The sequence below is a fragment of the Syngnathus acus genome, chromosome 21 (assembly GCF_901709675.1).
Source record: "Syngnathus acus chromosome 21, fSynAcu1.2, whole genome shotgun sequence".
Taxonomy (NCBI): Eukaryota; Metazoa; Chordata; class Actinopteri; order Syngnathiformes; family Syngnathidae; genus Syngnathus; species Syngnathus acus.
The window spans coordinates 8,886,144-8,908,705 of NC_051105.1; the positions used below are offsets into that span (position 1 = coordinate 8,886,144).

At 40.4% G+C, this 22,562-nt stretch overlaps 3 protein-coding genes across 3 annotated transcripts; 1 reads left to right on the plus strand and 2 right to left on the minus strand.

The window, feature by feature from the left end:
• The first annotated feature begins 1,554 nt into the window (after nt 1-1,554).
• LOC119115138 (general transcription factor IIF subunit 2-like) lies at nt 1,555-19,916 on the plus strand. The gene is made up of 8 exons (XM_037239386.1): nt 1,555-3,177; nt 3,369-3,442; nt 3,529-3,547; nt 3,661-3,805; nt 16,602-16,683; nt 17,507-17,606; nt 17,676-17,819; nt 19,197-19,916. Exons 1-8 carry the CDS (start codon nt 3,112-3,114, stop codon nt 19,326-19,328), a joined length of 762 nt encoding a protein of 253 aa, XP_037095281.1. The 5' UTR covers nt 1,555-3,111; the 3' UTR covers nt 19,329-19,916.
• Nucleotides 9,708-11,420, minus strand: kctd4 (potassium channel tetramerization domain containing 4). The gene has a single exon (XM_037239381.1). It carries the CDS (start codon nt 11,164-11,166, stop codon nt 10,390-10,392), a length of 777 nt encoding a protein of 258 aa, XP_037095276.1. The 5' UTR covers nt 11,167-11,420; the 3' UTR covers nt 9,708-10,389.
• tpt1 (tumor protein, translationally-controlled 1) lies at nt 19,747-22,479 on the minus strand. Its single transcript, XM_037239383.1, has 6 exons — nt 22,323-22,479; nt 21,589-21,656; nt 20,568-20,752; nt 20,358-20,463; nt 20,159-20,275; nt 19,747-20,061 (listed from the first exon to the last, which is right to left on the minus strand). The coding sequence occupies exons 1-6, from the start codon at nt 22,348-22,350 to the stop codon at nt 20,059-20,061; spliced, it is 507 nt and encodes a 168-aa protein (XP_037095278.1). The 5' UTR covers nt 22,351-22,479; the 3' UTR covers nt 19,747-20,058.
• Between the last annotated feature and the right edge of the window lie 83 nt (nt 22,480-22,562).

A 22,562-nucleotide genomic window follows, 5' to 3' on the forward strand; every position in this document is an offset into this window, starting at 1 on the left:
GACCCCTGCACTTTACCATCAGTTGAAATATTAAAAGAATATATTCACTGGTTTGTCAATCCTAAATATCTAACGACTAAACATTTCTAATCCACAGATTAATAATCAGATACATTATTTTCATGATTAACTGTTCCTCAAATATATTTATTGAACGGGAGAAATGAATTTTGCGTACTTTTGGGTCGTCACTTTGTGACGTTTATTTTTAATTCAAGCTACCACATTCATTATGGAAGACGCGCTGACGCATTGTAGCAACGGGCAAAGTCGCTCAACGTTAAGTCTACATTTATAGGTCTGTGGTCTCCCATACCAGACATAAAGCAGTCTGGGAGCGTCCGATTTCGAAACTGGCGGAAGTTGCCGAAACCTGCCGAGTACGTCTGGTAGCGTCATGTACACACTCTTTACTGTCTTTCAATTGTTTATAATACGACTTACATGATGTTATCATGAAATAGTCTTTGATACCCTCGAGGAGAATTTGGCTTGACGCTCACGCTTTACAATGCCTTGATAATATTATGATACATCAAATCATGGAACAAAAATCCTCAGAAAATCAAATTATTCTAAAATCATTTACCCCGTGTTATGTGAAATACAATTGCTAAAGTTGACGCACATGATTTGCCTTCACTGGCCTTATGAAATGTCTCCTTGAATCTCTCCTTGGGTAGACATGCACTGATAATACATTCCTTGGGATTCTGTTGTGCTGAGTTTTTTTTTTCTGCCATTTTAGTTAAATCCTGTTTTGGCACAATGTTTAAGATTGTCTCTCATGTACAGTCAATCCAATTAATGAACCGTACACCTTAAACGGGCATGTGAGACTGAAGAGTGAAACTGGAAACTTGAGCGTAGCCATGGTTTAATAATGAAGGAGAAAAACTATGATGAGAAATGAGTTACGCTTTCAACTTTTAAAGAGTGACCGCTAAACTGGGAGTCGACCTCTCAGCGTTTTAATAGTGACCTTTGTTCAAGTGTCAAGAAGTGTTTTCCTTCCTTTGCATTTCCATTCTTTCGTAGAGTGTCATGAAATATGCATTTCTGGCAACACTGTCAGGCAATAAAAACAACCCATTAATTAATACAGTAATGCAACCGTTGCAAACAATACTTGAGCAAACATTTTCGTCTCCATCATTTATGCATTGGCAATAAATACCACAAGCTCCACGAGAAATACTGTACTGTACCCTTGATTACAGCACCCCCTTAAGGTCAGTTCTTGTACAAGACTAAGGGCGCCTTTAGAACCAAAAGCAAAGAACATTTAATCTCCTAACTACTATAGGGAGAGAGGCCTTCATTTCAGCTTCCCCATTGAGGCAGTTTCACTCAAATAATAAAGTGAAAGTAATTGTTAGTTTGTTGGACCAAAGTCCATGCCCCAAACTGTTCCCACAGAGGGAACGCAAGTATACAATTATCCAAAATGGGTTGCTGTTATGAAGGATTCAGATTTGAGATCATCTTAAGGACGTTTGGTGAGTAGAATGATTGATTTGCTGCAGTAGGGCACAAGAGAAGGGAGAATAACTTAAGATAGGAAATATGGAATATTTTACATGGTAGAATGTAATGTATAAAATGCAAGACAACAGGTCTAGAATCCCCTTTCTGAATCATCCTGTAAATTCTTGGCAGATGTCCTTGTACTCCTACTTTAAAAACTATCTGCCAGATGGTTGCTGCTATGGCAACAGACCCTCAACTCATTGTCGAAATCCGTGCTGGTAGAATCTTGATTAATATTGTATCACTGCTAAAGCATGTCATGTTCTGGGCTAATGAACCTTGTCTTGAGTCAGATGCTTGAACAGCTTATGAAAATATGGTAATGATTATAAGATTAAGATCTACACTTATATTGAAGGCTCTTCTTTCATTCTGGGGCTATAGCCCTAAAATATAGCAGCACCCTTTATACTCCCGCCTGCAGGCAAAACCAATACCTCCAGTTCGTTGGTGCCAAGTTAATTTTGTTTGCGATGAAAGGGGATTTATGAAGCTTTCAACCAGCTGGTCGGTTTGGAGGGTGCATGCCCTTGAGGTTTTTCAGTTTGTAAAATGCAAGTTACTCATTTGGCTCGAAAAGAAATCCTGTTTTTTCCAAGTAACATTATACACCCATCAATTTTTATAAGGCTTGATGACAGCTTTTCGGTGAAATTTCAGGAGAAAATTTAAATGTATTACTTTTAAAGGTCATCATTATCATTTGACCTCTAAACTTTGACTTTCAATGTTTCAGACTACTTTTTGCACAATTTACTGTTCCTTAAATGAATGTCCAATCCATGAATAGACCAAATACATTTTCAAGGATGTCGACATGTTTTTTTTGTGTATCTCTACTGCAACCAGCTGACAATGACATTGAATTCAGGGGCTAAGACCATCCTGTTTGAAATACTGTAGCTCTAACATCAACAGGGTGCAGGATAGCTATTTATCCACAAGGTGTCGCTCAAGCTCTGTTATAGAAATTTTGGCGAACCCGTGACTCAACTGTGATTTTGCGAGTGTACCTCACAGTCAAGGGTTCCAGATTCTAATCTCAACAAACCCCATCTCAATGGTCTAAATGTAAAATAATCATTCTAATGCGACGGTGTTTTATCATATTTTCAGCATGACACCAAGGAGACAGAAAAAAACAGTATATTCGCCACCACACCTTTTTTTTTTTTTTATGCAAGAATTTAAAAAGCATTTTGTAGTGAATGATCAAAAATGGTTTATATTTCAATTACGCAAATATATGGATCTATTGTTGTACTTTTATTTTTAAATTGCGAATGTTTTGGAAATATCATGCACGTGTTTTGGCAGTATGAAACACTCGCAGCTGATCTTTATTCCAAGACTGCCAAAAAAAAAAGAAAAACCTGAACAACATGAAAGATAATAGCACACATTGCGTATAAACACGCCCCCACCGCTTGCCTGCTGGATGAGAGGCCTGTTATAATTGTCCGCCAGTGCGCCTTTTATTTTGAAAGAAACCACCTGCTGCGTTAATAGCGAAGTTTCGGTTAAAAAATTAGCTGTAGTATATTTTTGGGTGCACCGAATTGTTGATATAACATCGCAAATATGTCTGAGAAGAGCGAAGTAAATCTCACCGGAGCTAAAGAAAGTAAAGACGTGTGGCTTGTCAAGGTTTGTTCACCTGCAAATAATCAAGATAGCAAAACGTTCTCTACTTAGCAGACGCAACCATCATTATCGCTCTATTAATTAGCAAACTGTCGATCTCTTATTCATGCAAGCAAAATTAAAAGTAGATGTATAATTATTTTTTTCTGGTAGGATTGCATTTAAGTAATCAAAAGTGACTATCTTTCTGCAAGGTCCCCAAGTATTTGGCTCAACAGTGGGACAAAGCGACGGAGAATGGGGAGGTGGGGAAGATTACAATTGAAAAGTATGTATGGCTTGATTGAGTCATTATTTTATTTACAACGTATTGTCTGTCTTTTTTTAAATCTTGGCTGTTTCTCCCCTTTTTAGAAAGCACGGCAAAACTCAGGTGAGACATAGTCAATGAAAGCACTGCTAACTGAATTTCTTATATATGCATTGCAGCTGCATTTTATTTTTAATATATCAGTATTTTACTGATTTATTTTTTGTTTTGGTTAGGTTTGTTTCAGCCTGGACGAAGAGCTGACAACTGTGAGTGCTGGAGGGGAAAGTGATTCTCCTCTGCAGGTCCCAAGAGAGCATCCCTTCACCATGAACTCACTGGGTGGACAAACCATGGCAGTCTTCAGCCAGGATGATAAAGGTCAGATTTGGTTTTGAGAACAGATGCTACTTCAATTTTGCATAAAAACCTTTTCACACAATTGATTACATTTCATTAATTAAATGGTGCAATTATTGGAGAAATGTGTGTTTATAGGTGATATAAAATATCTATCCATAATCTCAATCCTGCTTTATTTATTTTTACATATATTTCTAGAGAAAGCGAGTTAATACATTCAGCTGTGATTTCACTGTAAAATCCAAGAGAAAACTGTCAGGGTATTCTCATTTACATTTGTAGGCTGTTTGCTGGCACGCTTATAGTGCCAGGAATATTCTGAAATTTGCATCAGAGCATAAAAATAGCAGCAACTATATTGTGAGGTTGGAAATTTACATCTTTTGAATTATTGAATTTCTGGAAGGCTACACTGCCGGGTACAAAATAAAACAGAATCCTTGTCATGCTTGTAAAGGTTTTCCTCTGTAGGAGCCGGATTTGTTGATTCAAGACCTTGTTGTAAATAACCAAACAGATTCCATTCCAAATAAACTGAGTAGAAATGGAACACAGTTCTAGAAATAGAAGCGGTTGAGGAGAAAAAGTTACAGATAAACCACGGTGCTTGTATCAACAAAGTCGATGACTATAACGGTCGGCTGCCAACACTCCCCAGGCATACCGCCTCATACGCATGTCACCCAAGAGCTAAAGTAAATTCCTGTCTGCAATTGCCCTCATTCCTCTACAGTCACATTTCTACTCAACTGGCTAAAATGTTACCTTTAAACTGCCGAGAATTGAATTAAAGCCTTCAACAGGAAGCACAGAGTGCCAGGAGATTTCTGCTTTCAGCGCCCTGGAGCACTTTAAATGCACCCACACTTGTATTGTACATTAATACCACCTACATATGATAATGGATTTTTTTCGCCACTTACAAATTTTATGTAGAAGGTGGTGTTGATAAATGCATTAAAAAAACATTACACAGTCCAGAAATAAAAAGAATCCAACATAGATTTATGCCGAACATTTACATATATTGAGGCCATGAATGTGTCAGGATTGTGAAAATATGAAGCTAACTAAAATTTAGATTATTGCCTCTAAAATATTTTGTTTTTCCCGTTGTTTTCTTGGCCACTGCTTAGGTATGACATCACACGCCCACAGTAAGGTGTGCAGTATGTCTCTGCTTTCCCACTCACTTTCCAAGTCTCCCTCTTTCTCACCTTCTCACACACCTCCTGGTACCACGCCAAAAACCCCAAACAGCTAACAATGGAATCAGAGCTGTCATAACATGCAACTTCCTACAATGTTGTGTAATTCAAAATATCGGATTATCAAATTGATAGGTATCTGAAGTGGATGCTTCCAATGCCAATGGCAGCAAATGACAATGTTCTTAACATCCATCTGAACATCCATCCAGCGTATGATATCATTACATTTTCATTCGCCATAGCCTACAGCAATGTTTTAAAGGGAAGAAAAAACATTTTCTTAGTAAGATGTTGTGTGCAGCCCATCTAGTAGATACACAATATTCCGCTCACCATTTTTCTGAAGCTCATCCGTGATTGGTTGGACCTTGAGACCTGGCAAAAGAAATGAGTGAATATTGCTCCTTAATTTATATTCTGCAAACCCAATATTAATCAGATTGCCATTAGTGGGGAAATTCTGGGTTTGACTTCTTCTTTAATGTCATATATTGACATTTTAAAACCGTAACGCAAGAGTTAATGGTTTAATGGAAGCCCGTTTCTTCCCCCTATTGTTCAAATGTTGTCTGACCATATATTCCGTGGTTTTAACCCCCCTTTTGTACACACGTGTGAGATGCTTGCCATATAGTCAGAAAGGGTTGAAATATTTTCAGACCAAAATGCTGACTTGTAGGCTCGATATTACCTGCTGCTTTGCGGAATATTTCATATTGAAGCCCACAAAATGAAAGTTTCACCCCTTCATTCCCAGCTGGAACTCAATTCCTATTATCTCCAAGTCATTCAGTCAACCACATGCTTTTGCCCTATAATGCCCACTTTTCACACTGCACGCCAACGCCCTTTTAACGCAAGCGCTCAGTCAGGCAACAATGGTGAGAGGTTGCTAATGACAACCATCTGTGACGGAGAAATACTACATGAATAGTGTCTGACTTGCCTTTTGTACTTTTGGCACCAAATTGAACTTCATTGTTTCCCCTCGCTTCCTCATGTTTCGCTCTGGCAAGAAGCAGGTATTGATCAAGAAGTTGCTAAGCAACAGGCTGCCAGAGAAGTGTGCTGACAACAGCCAGCCAGCTGTAAAGTAATGCTCTTCTACTTAAGGCTATGACAGTCTTAACCTGTTATAATGGGGCAGAACCATTATTTATTTATTTATTTATTTATTTATTTATTTATTGAAGAAACATAATCATAGAAGATTAACAGTCAAGCTTTTATCCAATGTCCAATGGCATCTAAAATTTTAACTACCGTATTTTCCGCACTATAAGGCGCACCTAAAAACCTCAAATTTTCTCAAAAGCCGACAGTGCGCCTTATAATCCGGTGCGCCTTTATATATGGACCAATATGGATTCGTGGATGAGGACTAATTTATTAAAGTAAGCTTTACATGTTTATTTTGTGTGTTGTGTGATATTAACGTTTGAGCAACGTTGAGTTATTGATATACTGTTATTGTTTTCTCTATTTCGAGTGTTACTATATTGTGATTGCATTAACGTTTGAGCAAGGCTGAGTTATTTATTCTATGCGCCTTATAATCTGGTGCGCCTTATATATGGACAAAGTTTTAAAATGGGCCATTCATTGAAGGTGCGCCTTATAATCCGGTGCGCCTTATAGTGCGGAAAATACGGTATTTTTATAACGTGCGCCGTTTGAAATATTGCAGTCTTCTTCTTAGAGTGCTAAATACGGCTAATAAATTAGCGTTCACTTGGTGTTGTCAGACAGAATTGTATTTTCACTTGCTGAAGCAGCGCCTAAATAGCATAAATTATAGTTGCCTTTCTTTGCTTTTGTATAGTAGTTAAGTCTTATGATAAAATGTTTTCACTTTTGAGTACATTATTTTAAGTCTTTCAAAGTTCATCTTCGAAGTTCAGACCTCATGAGCATTTTTGCCTCACTAGAATTTTCCTTCTTTTGGACAGCACATTAATCATGAACTTGCCTGGTAATATATTTTCATCTGCATATCTTATATTTTAGTGTGATGATAAAGTCTTCAATTCTTCTTCTTTCCCAGAATCTGTAATCTTGTGCAGATTTCATTTCCATTTTTAAAATGATTACAATCTATCTCAAGGATACCTTAGATTCATATTTATCCATTTTCAGGACACAACTGGCAATTGCATGTTCAAATTTCCTCGCCATGGTTGTTTTGTCCAAGGTGACTCACCCTGCCACCGTTGAAGTGGCCATATTTAATATGCAATGTCATTAAAAGCTTTGCCACCTACCTGCTGTGCTCCCACACAGGACACCTGTGACATAAAAACAACAAAAAGTTAGCAAATGTGTTGGCAAACACGTTGATAATAGTGAGCGTTTCTTTCGGCTCTCTGGGGTGGAAGTATAAACAGAGTATACGCGATAAAAAACAATCTGTTGTACATCGCCAAATGACATCGGCTAGTGTGTGTTTGAGGTTTTCAGTGTCTATTTTCCATTTATCGTTAATAGCCGAAACCAGCCCTGATCTGGATTGACAATTCAATACCTCGTGATAAAATAACATCCTCAATGGAGCCATTGAAACAGCAACAGGCTGGATGAATCATTCTGTGCTTTGTTCATAGATTCCATGTAAAACAGAAGCATCCAGTTAGTCATAGTTCAGGCAAAAAGATGCCAGAATTAATTTTTTTTCCATTATTGAGCAAAACAACGCTTGACTACAAAAGTGAAAAACGTAGAAAGTATTGTTGGCTGTACGTAATCACGTGGATGTTTTATAATTGTCATTCACTCCACAATGTTGAATGCAAGAGATGTTTTTTCTTAATTGTTTACACTGCGTCATGGAACATACATGGAAGCGTGGTTGTGATGGCACTAATTTAATTGCGTTATTAGTGTGTCCACCTCAGGTCGTTGTCGTGGCAACAGTGAGCTTGCAGATCGAGTTGTTTCTTTAAGACAAAATAATAAATTACGGAGGGGAAAAGCATCCCTAGCGTTCCAATATTTCGATTGTGCTGATGAAGTCGTGTATATTGTCCTATTTTTTTCAATTTGCAAGCGTCAACCCGAGGACAAGCATAATGCGGATGTACATCTTGCAAATGGCTGAAAATCTCCCGAGCCTTCTTGCAGTTGAATTGGATTACCGATGAATGGATGCATTTTTTTTTCTAATCCTTTCCCAGCCATCTGCCCTGTGCTTCTGATCTGAACATGGAATGTCCTTGGTTTCTGTTTCTGGACCAGTAGGATAAGAATCTGAGGAATGTTAGTCATTTTCTAATAAAGGGTCGGTACATGACTGAAGTCTGACGACAAGGACAAGTATTTGAGAGCATAACGATGGAAATAGAGGAATTGAGATTGCCCAGCAACAGGTAAAAAAAAACCACATTTGCTTGGCTAGAACATTTATCTGGTTTCTTCTAACTCACTTCATCCAAAGTTGTCTTTTGGGGATGCATAAATCATGTGACTTTGCACTTAGCAAGTAAGCGCCATTAAAAATGCATGAAGCTCAACTGCAATTAGAATGGCTTGTTGCTAAAATCACAACAGTCTAGACTAGAGTCACAATGTCCGTGACTGGGCCAAAAGACCGACCTGCCATTCGAGTAAATCTCCAAAATTCCCAATGACCACCACGACTCCGCATGCAAATATGAAACTTTTTATTTATTTTTTTAAATGACACCAACCTTTCATAAATTAAAACTAAATACAATGACATGTAGTCTTTTTGTAATACGCAAATACAATAATAAGTATCAGTAGCAAATAAAAAAAAAAAACATTGTGCGCAATATTTCTTGGGTGGCAGTTGCAAAAGAAAGACCCCATGCATAATTCTTACATTCTTACAACTGAAATGAGTCATGGTTTTTGAAAGCTTTTTTTTTTATTAGTTCATTTTGTCCTTACCGTATTTGAATCCTCAAGCCAGACATCTTGCTATTGCAAATTTTAATAATGTAGCACATTATTTTCAGTTTTCTTTTTTTTCTTTTCAGGCACTAGCCAATATTGGGAGATTACAGCCACAAGCCATAATGTGACCAGTCTGGAGACATATCAGTAACAATTTGTCTGTGCTTCAGAAGCCCATATCATAGTATGAGAAGGGCCTACTCAAATTATCTATAATGGCACAATTCTGCAGGTATATTTTTTAAATGTCTGCCTAATACATGGAGTCATTGTGTGCCATTTTCATGTTAATCGTACGCTATCGTGACGTGCAGTCGGGTACAAAGTGGTTCTCCTTGAGGGAAGAGGATGATTGGCCTACTTTGTGGGTACCAGATCTTCTCTCCCCAAGGACTGCCACAGGTTGAGTTGGACTATTATGGAGTAAGCCAGCATGGATTTAAAATGTCTTTTTTTAAAGAGGGGTTAATGTGTTCTTCAGGATGATTTCTGCAACATCATAATAGTCCAACGTATAATTAAAAACATGATTTTTTTCGTCACTGTGGACTCACTTAGAGCTATTTTGTGTATACTCTACAACACAAGAGTTTCTTTTTAATGGGTTTTAATTCCAAAACAAAAAGGCTAAAAAGGAACTACTTAGTATACAATTTGTGTCAATATTGTTTTGAGTTTGTTAGAGTTTTTGCACCAACTTTAAAATGTGTATTTGATTCAACTGCAATAATCAATTTAATGTATGAATAATGCAGCGCTATTATAACCACCACGCATAAGGATACAAAAAGTGCCACTGAGTGTTTCAGCATCATTTTATTCATAAAATATTCACGTCGTCATGATTGATGCACTGACTACACAGAGGCTCACAGCACCAACACAAAATGTATTGAGCGCACATATGCTCGATTGAAAGCCCTTACAACGGTCACAGTTGTTTGCGCTAAACTTAGCTGAATGCAAGGAAAAGAGAAACAGATGCTGGTTCCGATTAGGACGTCAAACCTAGCTAGTCAACCAAGTACACACGTTGTATTGTAACACCCACACTTAAGTAAAAGCCAAATGGCACGACGGTCACGAGTCATTTCGAAGGGCTGCGGCTATTGCAAAAGCAGCAGAAGCAGGAAATGTGGAAAGGAACCTCTGGTGTTGAGAATCTCACTTTTGGGGCACTGTGGGGACTCTTAAAATGTAGTCAGAGTCAAAATAGCCTATTCCAGCCAGATTGAATGCTTTGATTGTGATCTGCTGTTGCGCAATAAGTTTTTTGACTACACAGTATAAACACCACATGAAAGCGCATTCATCTTGTTCATTTCTTTTTCCGCTAATAACGAATCACAGCTCAACACGCATTACAAGACTTTCAAGCGAGCCCAAATTAAATGTGAAATCAGGCACTGCTTCTTCTGTTTTTTTTTCCCTCGTGGCGCCACATATCTCCTCTTTCTTCTATCTCTCCCTCCCGTCAGCCTATTTGACAAAATGCAAGGCTTCCGCTGCCACGACGGAGCCTTTGGTGCTATCCAGGCTGGTGACCAACCTGAAGCCAGATTTCAAGGCGAGCATCACCGTCTCTAGTTTCAGGCAGTCAAGCGTGCACAAGAATGTGCTGTCCTCCTTCAGCACCAGCCGCGAGCCCGGCTCCGACTTGATGAAATGTCTGAACTGGATCACGTTGGATGACACCTCAAACTCTTCCGGAAAGCCGTCCAGGCGACTCTTTGAGATCTGCACCAGTCGACCTTTGACCTTGTCGAGGAAGGCGGGATCGCTGCAATACACCTTGAGACCTTGTGACCTCTCATGGCTATCGGTCATCTCCAAGAAGGCGGGCTCCCGCCGGGCAGCCCGGTGAGTCTCCCACTCGGCCACGGCTTCTCCAAGTTCAACCAGACGGTAAAAATCGGCCTCCCTCCGGAGGAGCCCCGCCTCCCGGAAGTCGTCAGGTAGCTGCAGCTCTCCAGTTCGCAGGTAGTTGAGCACATGCCGGAAAACCGGACCGTCTCTGTCGATGAACGGATTTCCCATGGAATCCATGTGCTGGACGGGTTTCTTACCATTGGCCAACTCTTCTAGAAAAGTACCCTGGTGCTTAGCCAGGGTGCTCCGGTGAGCAGTGTACAGGAAGCCACCGACATTGACGGTGATGGTGCCTGACGTGGGCTTCTTGAAGCTCTTGCTGGGCTGCAGCAAGTCTGGGTTGATGTGTCTCAATTCACTTTCCATTCTTCTGAGATTCCATTCCATTCTCAGTCAGCCTCTCCAGCTTGGACCCAGCCTCCTCACAGCTGGCACGGATGCATGTGTGCCGGCACCACTGATCGGATTAGCAGCCTTCTTTTTCTTTTCAGACGAGGGAGTCTCTGATACTGCGAGGTGTCTTCGGATCTTGTTCAGTGATCCGGAGTGGCTTTAAAAGTGTGAGCGAGTAGGTGGCCGAGTCCTGTCAGGTGGAGGAGCTCCCGTGGACTGATCATTAAAACGAGAAAGGATCTCTATACTGGTCTCCCGCCCTCCTTCCCTCCCACCTTCACTCTCTCACTTGTACTCTCTCTCGCTGTCTCCCTCCATTGCTTTCTCCCTCCCCATGTGTGTGGGTGGACAGACAAGCATCGCATTCAGTTAGGTTAAAACGAAAAAAAAAGAGTAAATAGCAGTCGGGTATGAACTCCACCCCCACCACTCAACAGGTACAGAACTACGCTCTAGTAATTAGTGCGCTCACACACACACAAATGAAATTGAGTGTCGGCATATAAAAAGTCTTTATTTTTCCTCTCCTTGCTAGTTTATTCACCGCTAATTACAAAGCAGCAAAAACCTGCTCCGGATTTTCACAGGAGGCAGATCTACTCTGTCTGCCCTACACAAGGAAAGATTGATTTCTCTCATAGTTTCTTGTCATCACATTGATTTCCCAGAAGGCAAAAAAAAAAAGAAAAGAGAATATCTTCTAAGTACAACTGGTTACCTTTGGAAATGCATTTAGTCCACACATCTACGCGTGTGTGTGTGTGTCTGGCGGTTTCCTCATCATAAGCAATTAGCGGAGATGTCAACCACACTTAATCTGAATTGCAAACAAGCCAAATGTACCTGGGTGGACTCCGGTTAGTAAGACTTGCTTTCTCCCTCCTTTTCACTAACGTAGCCCGTCGAGAATTTGATTTACTGTCAAAAATGTCAAGCTGTGTATTGCACAGCTGTTGGAGCTGAATGAATTAAATTTCCCAAAATGCTCAGAAAAATAAAAACACCATCCTCCCTCCCTATTTAAGGTGCTGAATATTTCATAAAGGAGCAGTAAGAGCTCCTGGTGAAACACGGAGTCACTGACTGCTGTGAAGCTGGCATGGCAACCATTTAGAAAAGGGTCCTCGATGAGCTCGGAGCTGTCAGTCTCGTCTCTTCATTGTGCGAGCCATTCTTTCATTTAATAGACCCAACTTAATGGGTGTCAGCGAGGTAAATTCAAACAATAACGAAACTCAAAACGCATCATTACCCGGTGGCTAATATGTGATTAAAAAGTGATTAACGCTCCCTCCTTGTTATCTGCGCCCAGCTATATCGAAGCGTCTTGAGCCGCCATTCCTGTTACCAGAATTTAAAATTAGATACTTGAAAATGAACGGAATCATTGCACTGGCCTCTGGGCTGCGTAGATGAGCTCGAGTAGAAAATTAAATTTGGAGAGCCAATTAGCAAGATACACACATACACACACACCGATCTATCTTTTTCTACACCTCATGGTGGAAGTAGGAATGAGCAGTCAGTAGCAAACACGGCAAATAAATAATGCACTCATCAATTTGCGTTCCACCAAGTCCAGCACATCTGCCATCCAGCATTATTAACTCTTCTCATGTACACGCAGCGCTGTCCTGGTAGATTACAGCGATTAATGGTGACTTGACATTGCCTGACGCCATTACGGGGAGGAGAAAGACCGTCTAATGATCACGCAGAGGCTAAAATGTGCCTCCAGGGTATATAAACAATGGCACGGAAGTCATCTATTTGGATGACTATACTATTGATTGCGTGTCTTTTGGGCTTTGTACAAATGTTAGGAAAACTAATTGCGACACGTTTCATACAGCTATCATTATGTGAAGCCGTAACGAGACTCTACACGGCAATTAACGACAGAGGAAAAACAACAGATGCTTTCTGGCAGCAGTGGTTTTATGGTTGATAGGACGCGCGTCCATGGAGAACGTCAGGGAACGTCAGTCTTGTGTATTTAGCAGATCGTCTTGTCAACGATGGATGAGGAGAGGAAGGTTAGAGACGAGTGGTGGATGGAGGCTTTGGTGGGCGGCCTGCTGTTTGTTGTGTGAAACATTAGGAAGGTCAACGCTGCAAGCAGAAGGCCTTCAAACAGATGGAAGAATGAGTTGGGTGTGAGGGGGTGGACGGGTAACCTCTCCCTCGCATCCGTCTCTTGTCTTCTGTTGTCTTCACTCCTCTCATCCACTATTCAATGATAGCCTTGAAGAATGTGTAAATGCTTTCTTTTATATCTCAGAATATACTACTCTCAAGTCTTGGAAAAAAAATCAGAGTTTAAACCGCTATTGTGTGAGTCTTCTGCGTGATGCAATACCTTTGGAAAATAGAAATTGATTAACTGATTTTTTTGGGGGGGGTTGTTTACATTACCGTTTTTTTCCATGTATAATGCGCCCCCATGTATAATACGCACCCTAAAAATGGCATGTCGATGCTGGAAAAAAGCCTGTACCCATGTATAATACGCACCCAAAATTTGACTTTTTTATTTTTTTTATTTTTTTATTTTATTTTTATTTTTTTTTTAAAGTCCCAATGATCGTCACACACGCGTCTGGGTGTGGTGAAATTTGTCCTCTGCATTTAACCCATCCCCGTGTGATTTTGATCCATCCCCTGGGGGAGAGGGGAGCAGTGAGCAGCAGCGAGCAGCAGCGGCGCCGTGCTCGGGAATCATTTGGTGATCTAACCCCCCAATTCCAACCCTTAATGCTGAGTGCCAAGCAGGGAGGCAATGGGTCCCATTTTTATAGTCTTTGGTATGACCCGGCCCGGTTACTTAAGTCCGTAAACATAAAATTATTTCAGAAAAAAGATCATCTTTGGGAACAACCGGATGTTATTCTGCCGGTCAGTATCACTGCGCATGCAGTAGCAAACTCGATAGCGAAGAAATATGTGAGACTCTCAACGGGATCACCAATATTTGAGTGATGTTCCAGTTATTTATCACAATTATTTATTATTATAATAATAATATATATAATATATATAATAATTATTTATTTATTATTCACAATTGTCATGGTGATCTTTCTGGTGATTTCTTAACTAGGTTGGATGTATTTTTTTTGTTGCCGTTGATTTCTCCGACTGCCCAGAAAGGCACCACCGCGATCAGTTAGGTTAAAATGAAAAGAGAGGAAAGTGACGTTGTAAAGAACCATTCAAAAATTGTTGTACCATGATTTTCTTCACAAAAAAAAAAAAAATAAAAATTAAAAGAAAATTGTACCCATGTATAATGCGCACCCCAGATTTTAGGACAATAAATTAGTTAAATTTTGCGCATTATACATGGAAAAAACGGTAAATGGACAGATCACATACAGTATGTTATTTAATGAAAGTTAAAGCTATTGTAACTTCTGGAGGCTGGAATTCTGCATTACAGTCACAGAACAGTCCAATTTATGGCCCTCGTATGTGATTTTAAAACGTTTTTTTCTGTGTCAATGTCTCATTTTTGCTGCGTTTTGTGTGGCTTTATTGTTTAGTACTGAACTCTGTGTATTTTAAGTCAGGCACTTTGTTGGGCAGCTTTGACTTTGGAGGTTTCTGCGTGATTGTATTGGAAAAAGCAAAGATTTGTGTCTGGAGACTTTTCATAGTGTAGCCTGGCTGTTGGACATTTTTGAAAATCTCAAGAGTTCCTCCCCCACACCGAAGCCTTGAGATCCTCTCTCTGTGGCCCTCCACCTACCAACATTTTCAGTCGTTTACTTGCGTGCACACGTGTGTTGTGCGTGGGTGTCATTTTAGCTTGTGTTTGCCCGCTTGTGTTTCATCCAGTCGTTTGCTTTAATCGCCTGCCATGAAGCAAAATAAATAAATAAAAGCCTGACTTCTGATTTGTACTGCCACTCAAGTGTTAATGGCCTCGATAATTCAGAACCCGCCAACCGTCATTTGATTGAACTTAATGTGACGCGTGAAGTTGGACAGCATGTGGTGGTTGCTATGGTGACCACCGCTTTTGCACCTGCACTAAATGATTCAAGGCTGTTTTAAATCATATGACGCTGCTCGCAAGCTCATCTTTCTGCCAGCAAATTTGAAGTCAACAAAAGTGTGTACGGAGGAGCGTATGTTTACATGCTCATAATTACCCAGTGAGTCACTACGGCAGCTCGGTGCAGCCATTTTTAAGTCTGTGTGGTGGATGAGAAGTAAGGTTCACAATATTATGGGCTTTGTATGAGAATAGATTATTGGCCCTGTACTTTAAAAATTATATATTCAAACCACCAAATGAATGTAGAAAAAGAAAATAAATTTCGACTTATACTTCAGAGCGACTTTTGCATATGCTACTTTCTTTGTGATTCACTGTTCTTGGTCTAGTTTTTTATCAAATAAATTTCATCCCAAAATATGACTTAAACTTCAGAGCAACTTTTCATGACTTATAGTCAAGTCAATCAAACGTACCTTTTACTGAAGAATATCTACGGGCACCCACAGTGAAGAACTTCTTTTGCCAGAGAGCAATTTCTGTGTAATCCGTTTCCCTTAATGATTGGACTCGTAGCGAGCGGTTCATCCATTTCACCTTCCTTCCCTGAATAATGAGAGTCAGAGGCCTTCACTATAAAATCAATCGTTCTTACAAAGCAGTGTTTCCCTCTTTCAAATAGTAAATACTTAAAACCCAAAATGAAAGTCTGTTTGACAAATAAATTGAACCATACAAAATTATAATGTTAATGTGAGCAATTAAGAAAAGCGACAATCAACTTAAAAGAACTCTGAATTATGATTATTTTGTGTGCAGACGCAAAAAATATATTCAACACTAATAATAAAAAAGAATGATCTGTACACAGCGTGACTTTCTCAGTCACACGAAAAGAGCAATCACAAAGAGTGGTAACACTTGGCATGTTCCGACGGGATCCCGCTGTGCCGCTGTCGTCACGGAATGTCGTCACCAGATAAGACGTCACGCTTCACACTTATTTTTTTTTCCTTTTGGCTGACTTGCCCACACATTTGGAGTCGAGGTGACGTTGGCACGTATCCCTGCATCGTTAACTCATTCACACATCAGAGGATTCCGTCTCCTCCACAGGTCACCTTGCAGCCCTTTAAGCATCTCGCTCCACTGAGGAGTGTAAAATGTTTGAGCTTCTCACAAATAATCCATCTCCACATACAATCGATGACTAATAAAACAAGTGCGCTTACATCACCAAGTGGTTGTCAATACAGTAATAACAAGATGAAGATGTTTAATTCCACGTCACTCCTTGAGGAAAGTCTACAAGGCACAATAAAATAGAGGAAGGGACATACAAATAGTGCTCTTAAATCGATAGCATCCGTAGATGACAAAGGAACAATAGTTTGTGACAAGTCAGAAATGTGCATCATCTTTGTTGTAGATGAAATCAGTCTGGAGGGGATGGTGGTACACAGAGCTGAATGCAGACCCGTCGTCACTGACAACTACATGAAGCTGAAGAAGTAAGTGAGCCTCCAAATGTGGTTAAGGGATACACGAGTGACGTGGACAAACAAATATGGTGTTGACATCACACTTTTCTAACATGTCAGTTGCAGTGATCCTCTGCCATGTGTGATACTGGCACCAAAACATGCTACGACTCAGTAAACCAGCAATCCTATTGTGTTTGTTTGTCCGTCCATCCATGTGTGTCTACCTTTTTTTTTTTTTTTTTTTTCCTTAAACCATTTGAGTGCTTTTCATCAGAATCTGCTATTGAGGCCAGATCACTATAGCAACTGTCACTGGTAGATGCGCCACTACAATGCAAACATAACACATTTTGAGTTGTTGTTTCAGACCATTTGTGAGTCCTCCATTAATGAACATTTAAACTGACAAAATTACAAGAGCACACTTGCGGAAAGCAATGTTGGTGGTGTTGGTGGGGACCTAATGTGTTCAATTTGTGCACTGATCATTTGGTTTGGATGCTGGTCAGACATTACAGATGGCCCACATTTTAGCACGCAGTGATCTGTTCAACAAATGTCCCCTTCATTAAGGCCAATGTAGAACAAGAAAGAGTTGTCATGTGTTGTTGTATCATTACTCATTGGATTATCTTGACCGGAGACAAATTTGTGAATATGTACATAGTTGTAAACATAAAGCAGCAGCCTATAGATAAGAATATAGACAGTAGACATAAAAATGAGTTTTATGGTTGAATGAATTAAAAAAAAAAAATCAAGACTGTTGTCAGGCCAACAGTTGTGTTGTCAGGTGTATCTAGTCTTAAAGGAATGTATCGAAGTGTATTAATGTGCTTGTGGTTGCCAGGGTTCAAATGAAGGAGTCCTTGAAGCCTCAGCGTTTGTCACAGAAGCTTGACCGAGCCATCACGACCGTCTTCAAGCCTGTGGCCAACCACGACTTTAACGTCAGTGCTGGATTTCTCCCACGCCTGTCTAATGTCAGCATCGGTAGTGACCCCCGGTGTGTTTCCCAGGTGGAATATGAAAAGAAGAAGAAATCCGAGGGCAAGATGGTGAGAGCTGAGCGACAGGTGGTGTTGGACATGCTTTTCGCTGCCTTTGAGAAGCATCAGTATTACAACATAAAAGACCTGGTGGACATCACCAAGCAACCTGTGGTGAGCCAAACACAAGAAACAAACAAATACACCTGCCCACTTTCCACCTTGCTTTGTTCCATTAGCACCAATCGCCCACAGCATGATGTTTGTGCTTGTTCACACACTGTGGCTACAATTTGGGACCGTTTTTTCCTGTTGCTCTCACACGCGTGCACGCACACGGGTTGCATCGATAACAGTTCCAGCGAGTAGAGAAAAGGCAACGTGTAGGTGCTGATGAGACCTTGAGGTCCGATTCGCTCCCTCTGATTGCATCTGATTGCGTAACTTTCGCTCGAGTGGGAGACAAACGCCGCAATACACTCCACGCCACCCGTTCCTCTCCCAAAGCACTTGGCTAGCACGGCCAATTAACTGAACTGAAGTAACCGAAATGTCCATTGTCTCAAGTCTTGCTGTTCATCATCATGGAGACAGTAGATATGGGTTTTCAAGCTCCACAGTGCCACCTTGTGGCTGTTTATTGAATAGGTCAGTGTGCCCAGTGGCCTAATGGTTCAGGATGTTGGGCCGTTAGGAAAGAATTTGACATGGACTCAGTCTTTTGCAAGTTTATCCTGACAACTGACATCTAGCCAAAATAAAAAAAAAATTTGCCACCCTCTGCAATCAGAGACACATAAGCGATGATGGTCCATTTTTCATTAGCTAGCTGGGTTTATGTAAATTTTGATAAGAAAAAAATAATAAAAATGAGCGTTTTGTATTTTATCAATTCGTTTTGTATAAATCATAAAATAACTAAAGGCTAATGTGGACATCTCTACTTAGCCCCATTTCGATTCACCTTTCCATGATTTGAAAGCAAGAAATGAGTAGCCACTGCAGCTAAAGTGCCCAGTCACATCTATTTCCTTTCACCAATCACCAACAAACACATGTCCCGAGAGGCTTTGTTAGCTGAATTGTTCATAGGTGGTTATATATTCAATTGAAATCTGGAAGGGTTTATTTTACTTACATTTGCCCTGATGTCCTCGTATGGGGTTCCACCTGCGCCGCCTATCCGAAAAGGTGTTTTAAACGGCCACACTCAGCTCAAGAAAGTCCTTCTCACTGGAAGTCAAGGTGCTCCTGATCTTTCCAACAAGTATTGGGCATCTTAGTTGCCTTAAACGTTAAAAAAAGTACTTTATTCCAAAATAACAGGATATTGACCAAGGATTGTAAGCAAGCCAGTGACATGCCTTCTGACGTAGTCAGGCAGATGTCAAATCAAGCAGACTCCACCCAAAAAGTGGGCGTCAGTAAATCCACAGCCAGTCCCAATTTACATACCATTTAATCCGTTTTCAAGAGGGAATTGTTGTACTGACATTTTTTTAATGCAGTCCTGTCTTAAAAAATAAAGTCATGTTTATGCAATGTCCACAGACCTACCTGAAAGAGATCATGAGGGAAATTGGAACATACAACAGCAAAGGTGCTCACAAAAGCACATGGGAGCTGAAAGCAGAGTACAGGCACTACCAGTCTGCTGAGGAAGAAGAGATGCAGACAGCCTAACAATGTTTCAAGTAACTTTTATCCTGCCAGCATGGTACACGCTTGTTGCTTCAATTATGCTGGTAGTCTTTGTTAGTGATTATCAGAGGGATTGGTTTACTTTTTAATGCAAGCCTTTGCCTAGTATATTGGGAGTACAATAAAGTTTGACTATCAATATTGCTGTCTTTTTTTTTCCTTCCCACTGTTGCTAATGACAACTGCAGACCCTTGTAGCCATGTTTACAGAACACCATGAGGTAGAAACATGCTGCTTTGGATTTTAAAATTTAAAATGGCTGTGACCGCGCCCAAACCAGACTCATGTAAGAGGATGAGAATCCAAACATACACGAGGCAAACTTCTTAAAGATGAAACAGCAAAGAAATCATGCCAATACCCCAAATAATCACACTGTTAATAAAAAGGAAACAAGCAGAAGATGGTACTCAGATTTATTTTAAACTTAAAAGCAATGTGGATGGAATTTCAAATGCAACTATGAACCCAGAGTGGAAGGGAAAGCAGAGTTGTATTTGCTAAAACATCCCAAAAGTCCAAATCTGGGAGCCTTGAACATATTCCTTCAGTTGTACTGCGAAAAAAAAGTCAAACACTGGTGATTTCAAAAGAAAAAGTGAAAAAAAACTTTTGTCCAATGGGCCATGATGTAAATATAGCGCAAGTTGCCCTCTGCTCTTGGGGCATTTGGGAAGAAGCGGCAGCCAGTTGACAGATTAGTCCATGGAGTTACTGTAGAGGAGAAAAAAAAAAACAGAAATAGTATGCATTATTTGGCACAATACCTGCAATTTGAGTTTTGTGTAGCACCCAGCAGCAGAACACTTACACATTTCTCAGCGATGAGGCCATCTTTAAAGAAGCGCATGAAAGGTGTGACATTGTCCTCACGGTAGTCCAGAATTCCAACCATACCGTCAACGTTCATAGACTCGCCTGTGTAAAACTGGAGTGACAACAACTGGGCTTAACACATCTATCAACAAACGCTTGTTTGTTTTGCATTGAGCGCGTCTGCATGTACTTACCAGGAAATCCTTGAAATTCGGGAGGATCTTTTTGATTTCAGAATTGGCGTCGGCCACAAACTTCTCCACTCTCTCGGGGTTGGATTCTACTAACTTTGACTTGATGCTGGAAATGAAATGCTCTTGAAATCATGTGCTACAATAGCCTTCAAGTATGCTAATCAATCTTGATTGATTGGCGGACGGTCGGCTTAGCAAGTTGTAACCTACCTCTTGACGTAATCCTTGATGTAGGTGAGGTAAGCCTTCTTGTCGAAGATCGTCTGCTGCAGTTTGTGGAAAAGGACGATGTTCACGCCAGACTCCACCGACGCCTCTGATGTTTCCCCCTGCTCCTCAGCCGAAGCGTTGGCACCGATTAAAGAGTCGTCGATGTCGTTCGAGGTGGTGACGTACTAAAACACAAGAGGGCATCGTCATTTTAGACGTTCGGTAATGGCCGCAACAATTCGACCAAATTTAGATACAGCCGGAGGACACCTTCAAGTAAGGCATCCAACCTCTTCATTGAGCATTCCAATTGTCACTCAAATGTACGATTAAATATTGTGTAAGGTTTTTACCAATTTTTCCAATTCAAATAGTTTTTTCTCTTTTCTCTCACAAACAGTAATTTTTAGTTATTTAAAGTTTGAAAGATGCAACAATGTTAAAAGCGGTGTAAAATATTGAACATGATTCAGTGGCTGGAGATTTTTCTGCCACAAGGTGGCAGTGTTTCATGTTGGACGTCAATGAGAGGAACAGTACATTTCTTTTTAAATTAAGAGAAAATTAATACAAACACGAAGCAATTTGTGGAACATGAAGAAATATGTGGACTCCTGTCCCCCCAGTATCTACATACATATTTTTACATTTATTACTTATAAATGACGTTCCGACTTATTACACCGGTATTGTCTTTTTTTTTTTTTTTAGCAATTTTCTTTTTCTTTTACTGATGGGCACTGTCATTAGCGACGCAGCTTTCCTACATACAAGTCAGAAATAAAATGAATAATGTTACAGAAGCTATCTTCGGGAGTTGTTGAATATAAACAGCGCTTTTGAATTTAGAATAGGACCGGATCAAATTCTGTCACAATTAATCAAGTCTTAATAATGCATCTTGAAGCCAAAACTAAGTTAGTCATTCACATGTTATGCGATCAGTGGATGACTAACAAGTGATGAGGTGTCCAAGTCAATAAAACATTCCTTCCTTGCAACATGGACGTCAATTGCTTACCTTTCCTTCCACTTCGTAGAAGATGGGAGTCTCCTTGATTGGGTAGACGTCTGAGAACATCTCATCGCCTATGCGAGAAAGACAAATCTTAAAATAGATTGGTATGGAAAGTCGCTCGAACATCTATAATTATAATCGAATTAGCAGTACCCATTAATGCCACATCCACTCTACTGGTTACGTGTGAGGCAAAACCCGGCATTCGTTAACGCCTTCACGATACTGGCACTACTAGTAAAGTACATAACTTGTGCGTAAATGGGCCGAACTAGTAATGCGTATTTTGCCGAAATTGTCCTGTTGTTGCTGGAAAAATAGGGGATCTATGAGTTGATGGCCTGATGTAGACGTCGGCCAAGGGCTTGGACGAGAAGGTATTTTTGATGCTAAAGCTAAATTGAGTTGAGATCAGTCAGGAAGAAGTCTTCCCTCGTCGTTAAAACTACACGTGAGCGGCCACATGTTTCTGGGATGCTGTCATTGATGACAATGTTCAATCTCTGTCATTACACGTACTGTGATCAGTTAAATTCACGTTACAGCAAGACGCAAACAATGGTCATCGTCATGGCGTCATCCCGTTAGCATTAGCATTAGCAACGCGGAGGCACGAGTTAGCTAGGCGGCGAGTTGAGCGAAGGCAAATTAAAACTAGTTAAAACATTTTTAACCACTCCCCAAACTGCTTCGACGACGGCGTGAAAGGAACACACGGACAAAGGGAAAGTTCTTACCGCTTATGGTACACCTGTAGATAATCATTTTTGCCGCTTTGGTGTTTACTCTTCCCGAGACAGAAAAACCTGCCGCCCCAAACCAGACCGGAGAGAAAAAGGCCTAACGGACCACAATGTGGACTATTTACATCCTGTTGACGTCATCGAAGGGGTGGCCTCTACAAGGCCTCGAACCTTGCTGCCACCCTCATGAGGTGGCCTTGGTCGGTACTACACTCAGTCGATAACTGGATTGTT

Excerpts from the sequence above, each read along its gene's own strand:
- LOC119115138 (XM_037239386.1), top strand. The coding sequence starts at position 3,112 with ATGTCTGAGAAGAGCGAAGTAAATCTCACCGGAGCTAAAGAAAGTAAA. Across the intron at positions 3,806-16,601 it reads CTTCAGCCAGGATGATAAAG|ATGAAATCAGTCTGGAGGGG; the intron begins GTCAGATTTGGT and ends TCTTTGTTGTAG. Across the intron at positions 17,820-19,196 it reads ACATCACCAAGCAACCTGTG|ACCTACCTGAAAGAGATCAT; the intron begins GTGAGCCAAACA and ends CAATGTCCACAG.
- kctd4 (XM_037239381.1), bottom strand. The coding sequence starts at position 11,166 with ATGGAATGGAATCTCAGAAGAATGGAAAGTGAATTGAGACACATCAAC.
- tpt1 (XM_037239383.1), bottom strand. The coding sequence starts at position 22,350 with ATGATTATCTACAGGTGTACCATAAGCG. Across the intron at positions 20,753-21,588 it reads TCTACGAAGTGGAAGGAAAG|TACGTCACCACCTCGAACGA; the intron begins GTAAGCAATTGA and ends CTTGTGTTTTAG. Across the intron at positions 20,464-20,567 it reads ATCAAGGATTACGTCAAGAG|CATCAAGTCAAAGTTAGTAG; the intron begins GTAGGTTACAAC and ends TTTCATTTCCAG.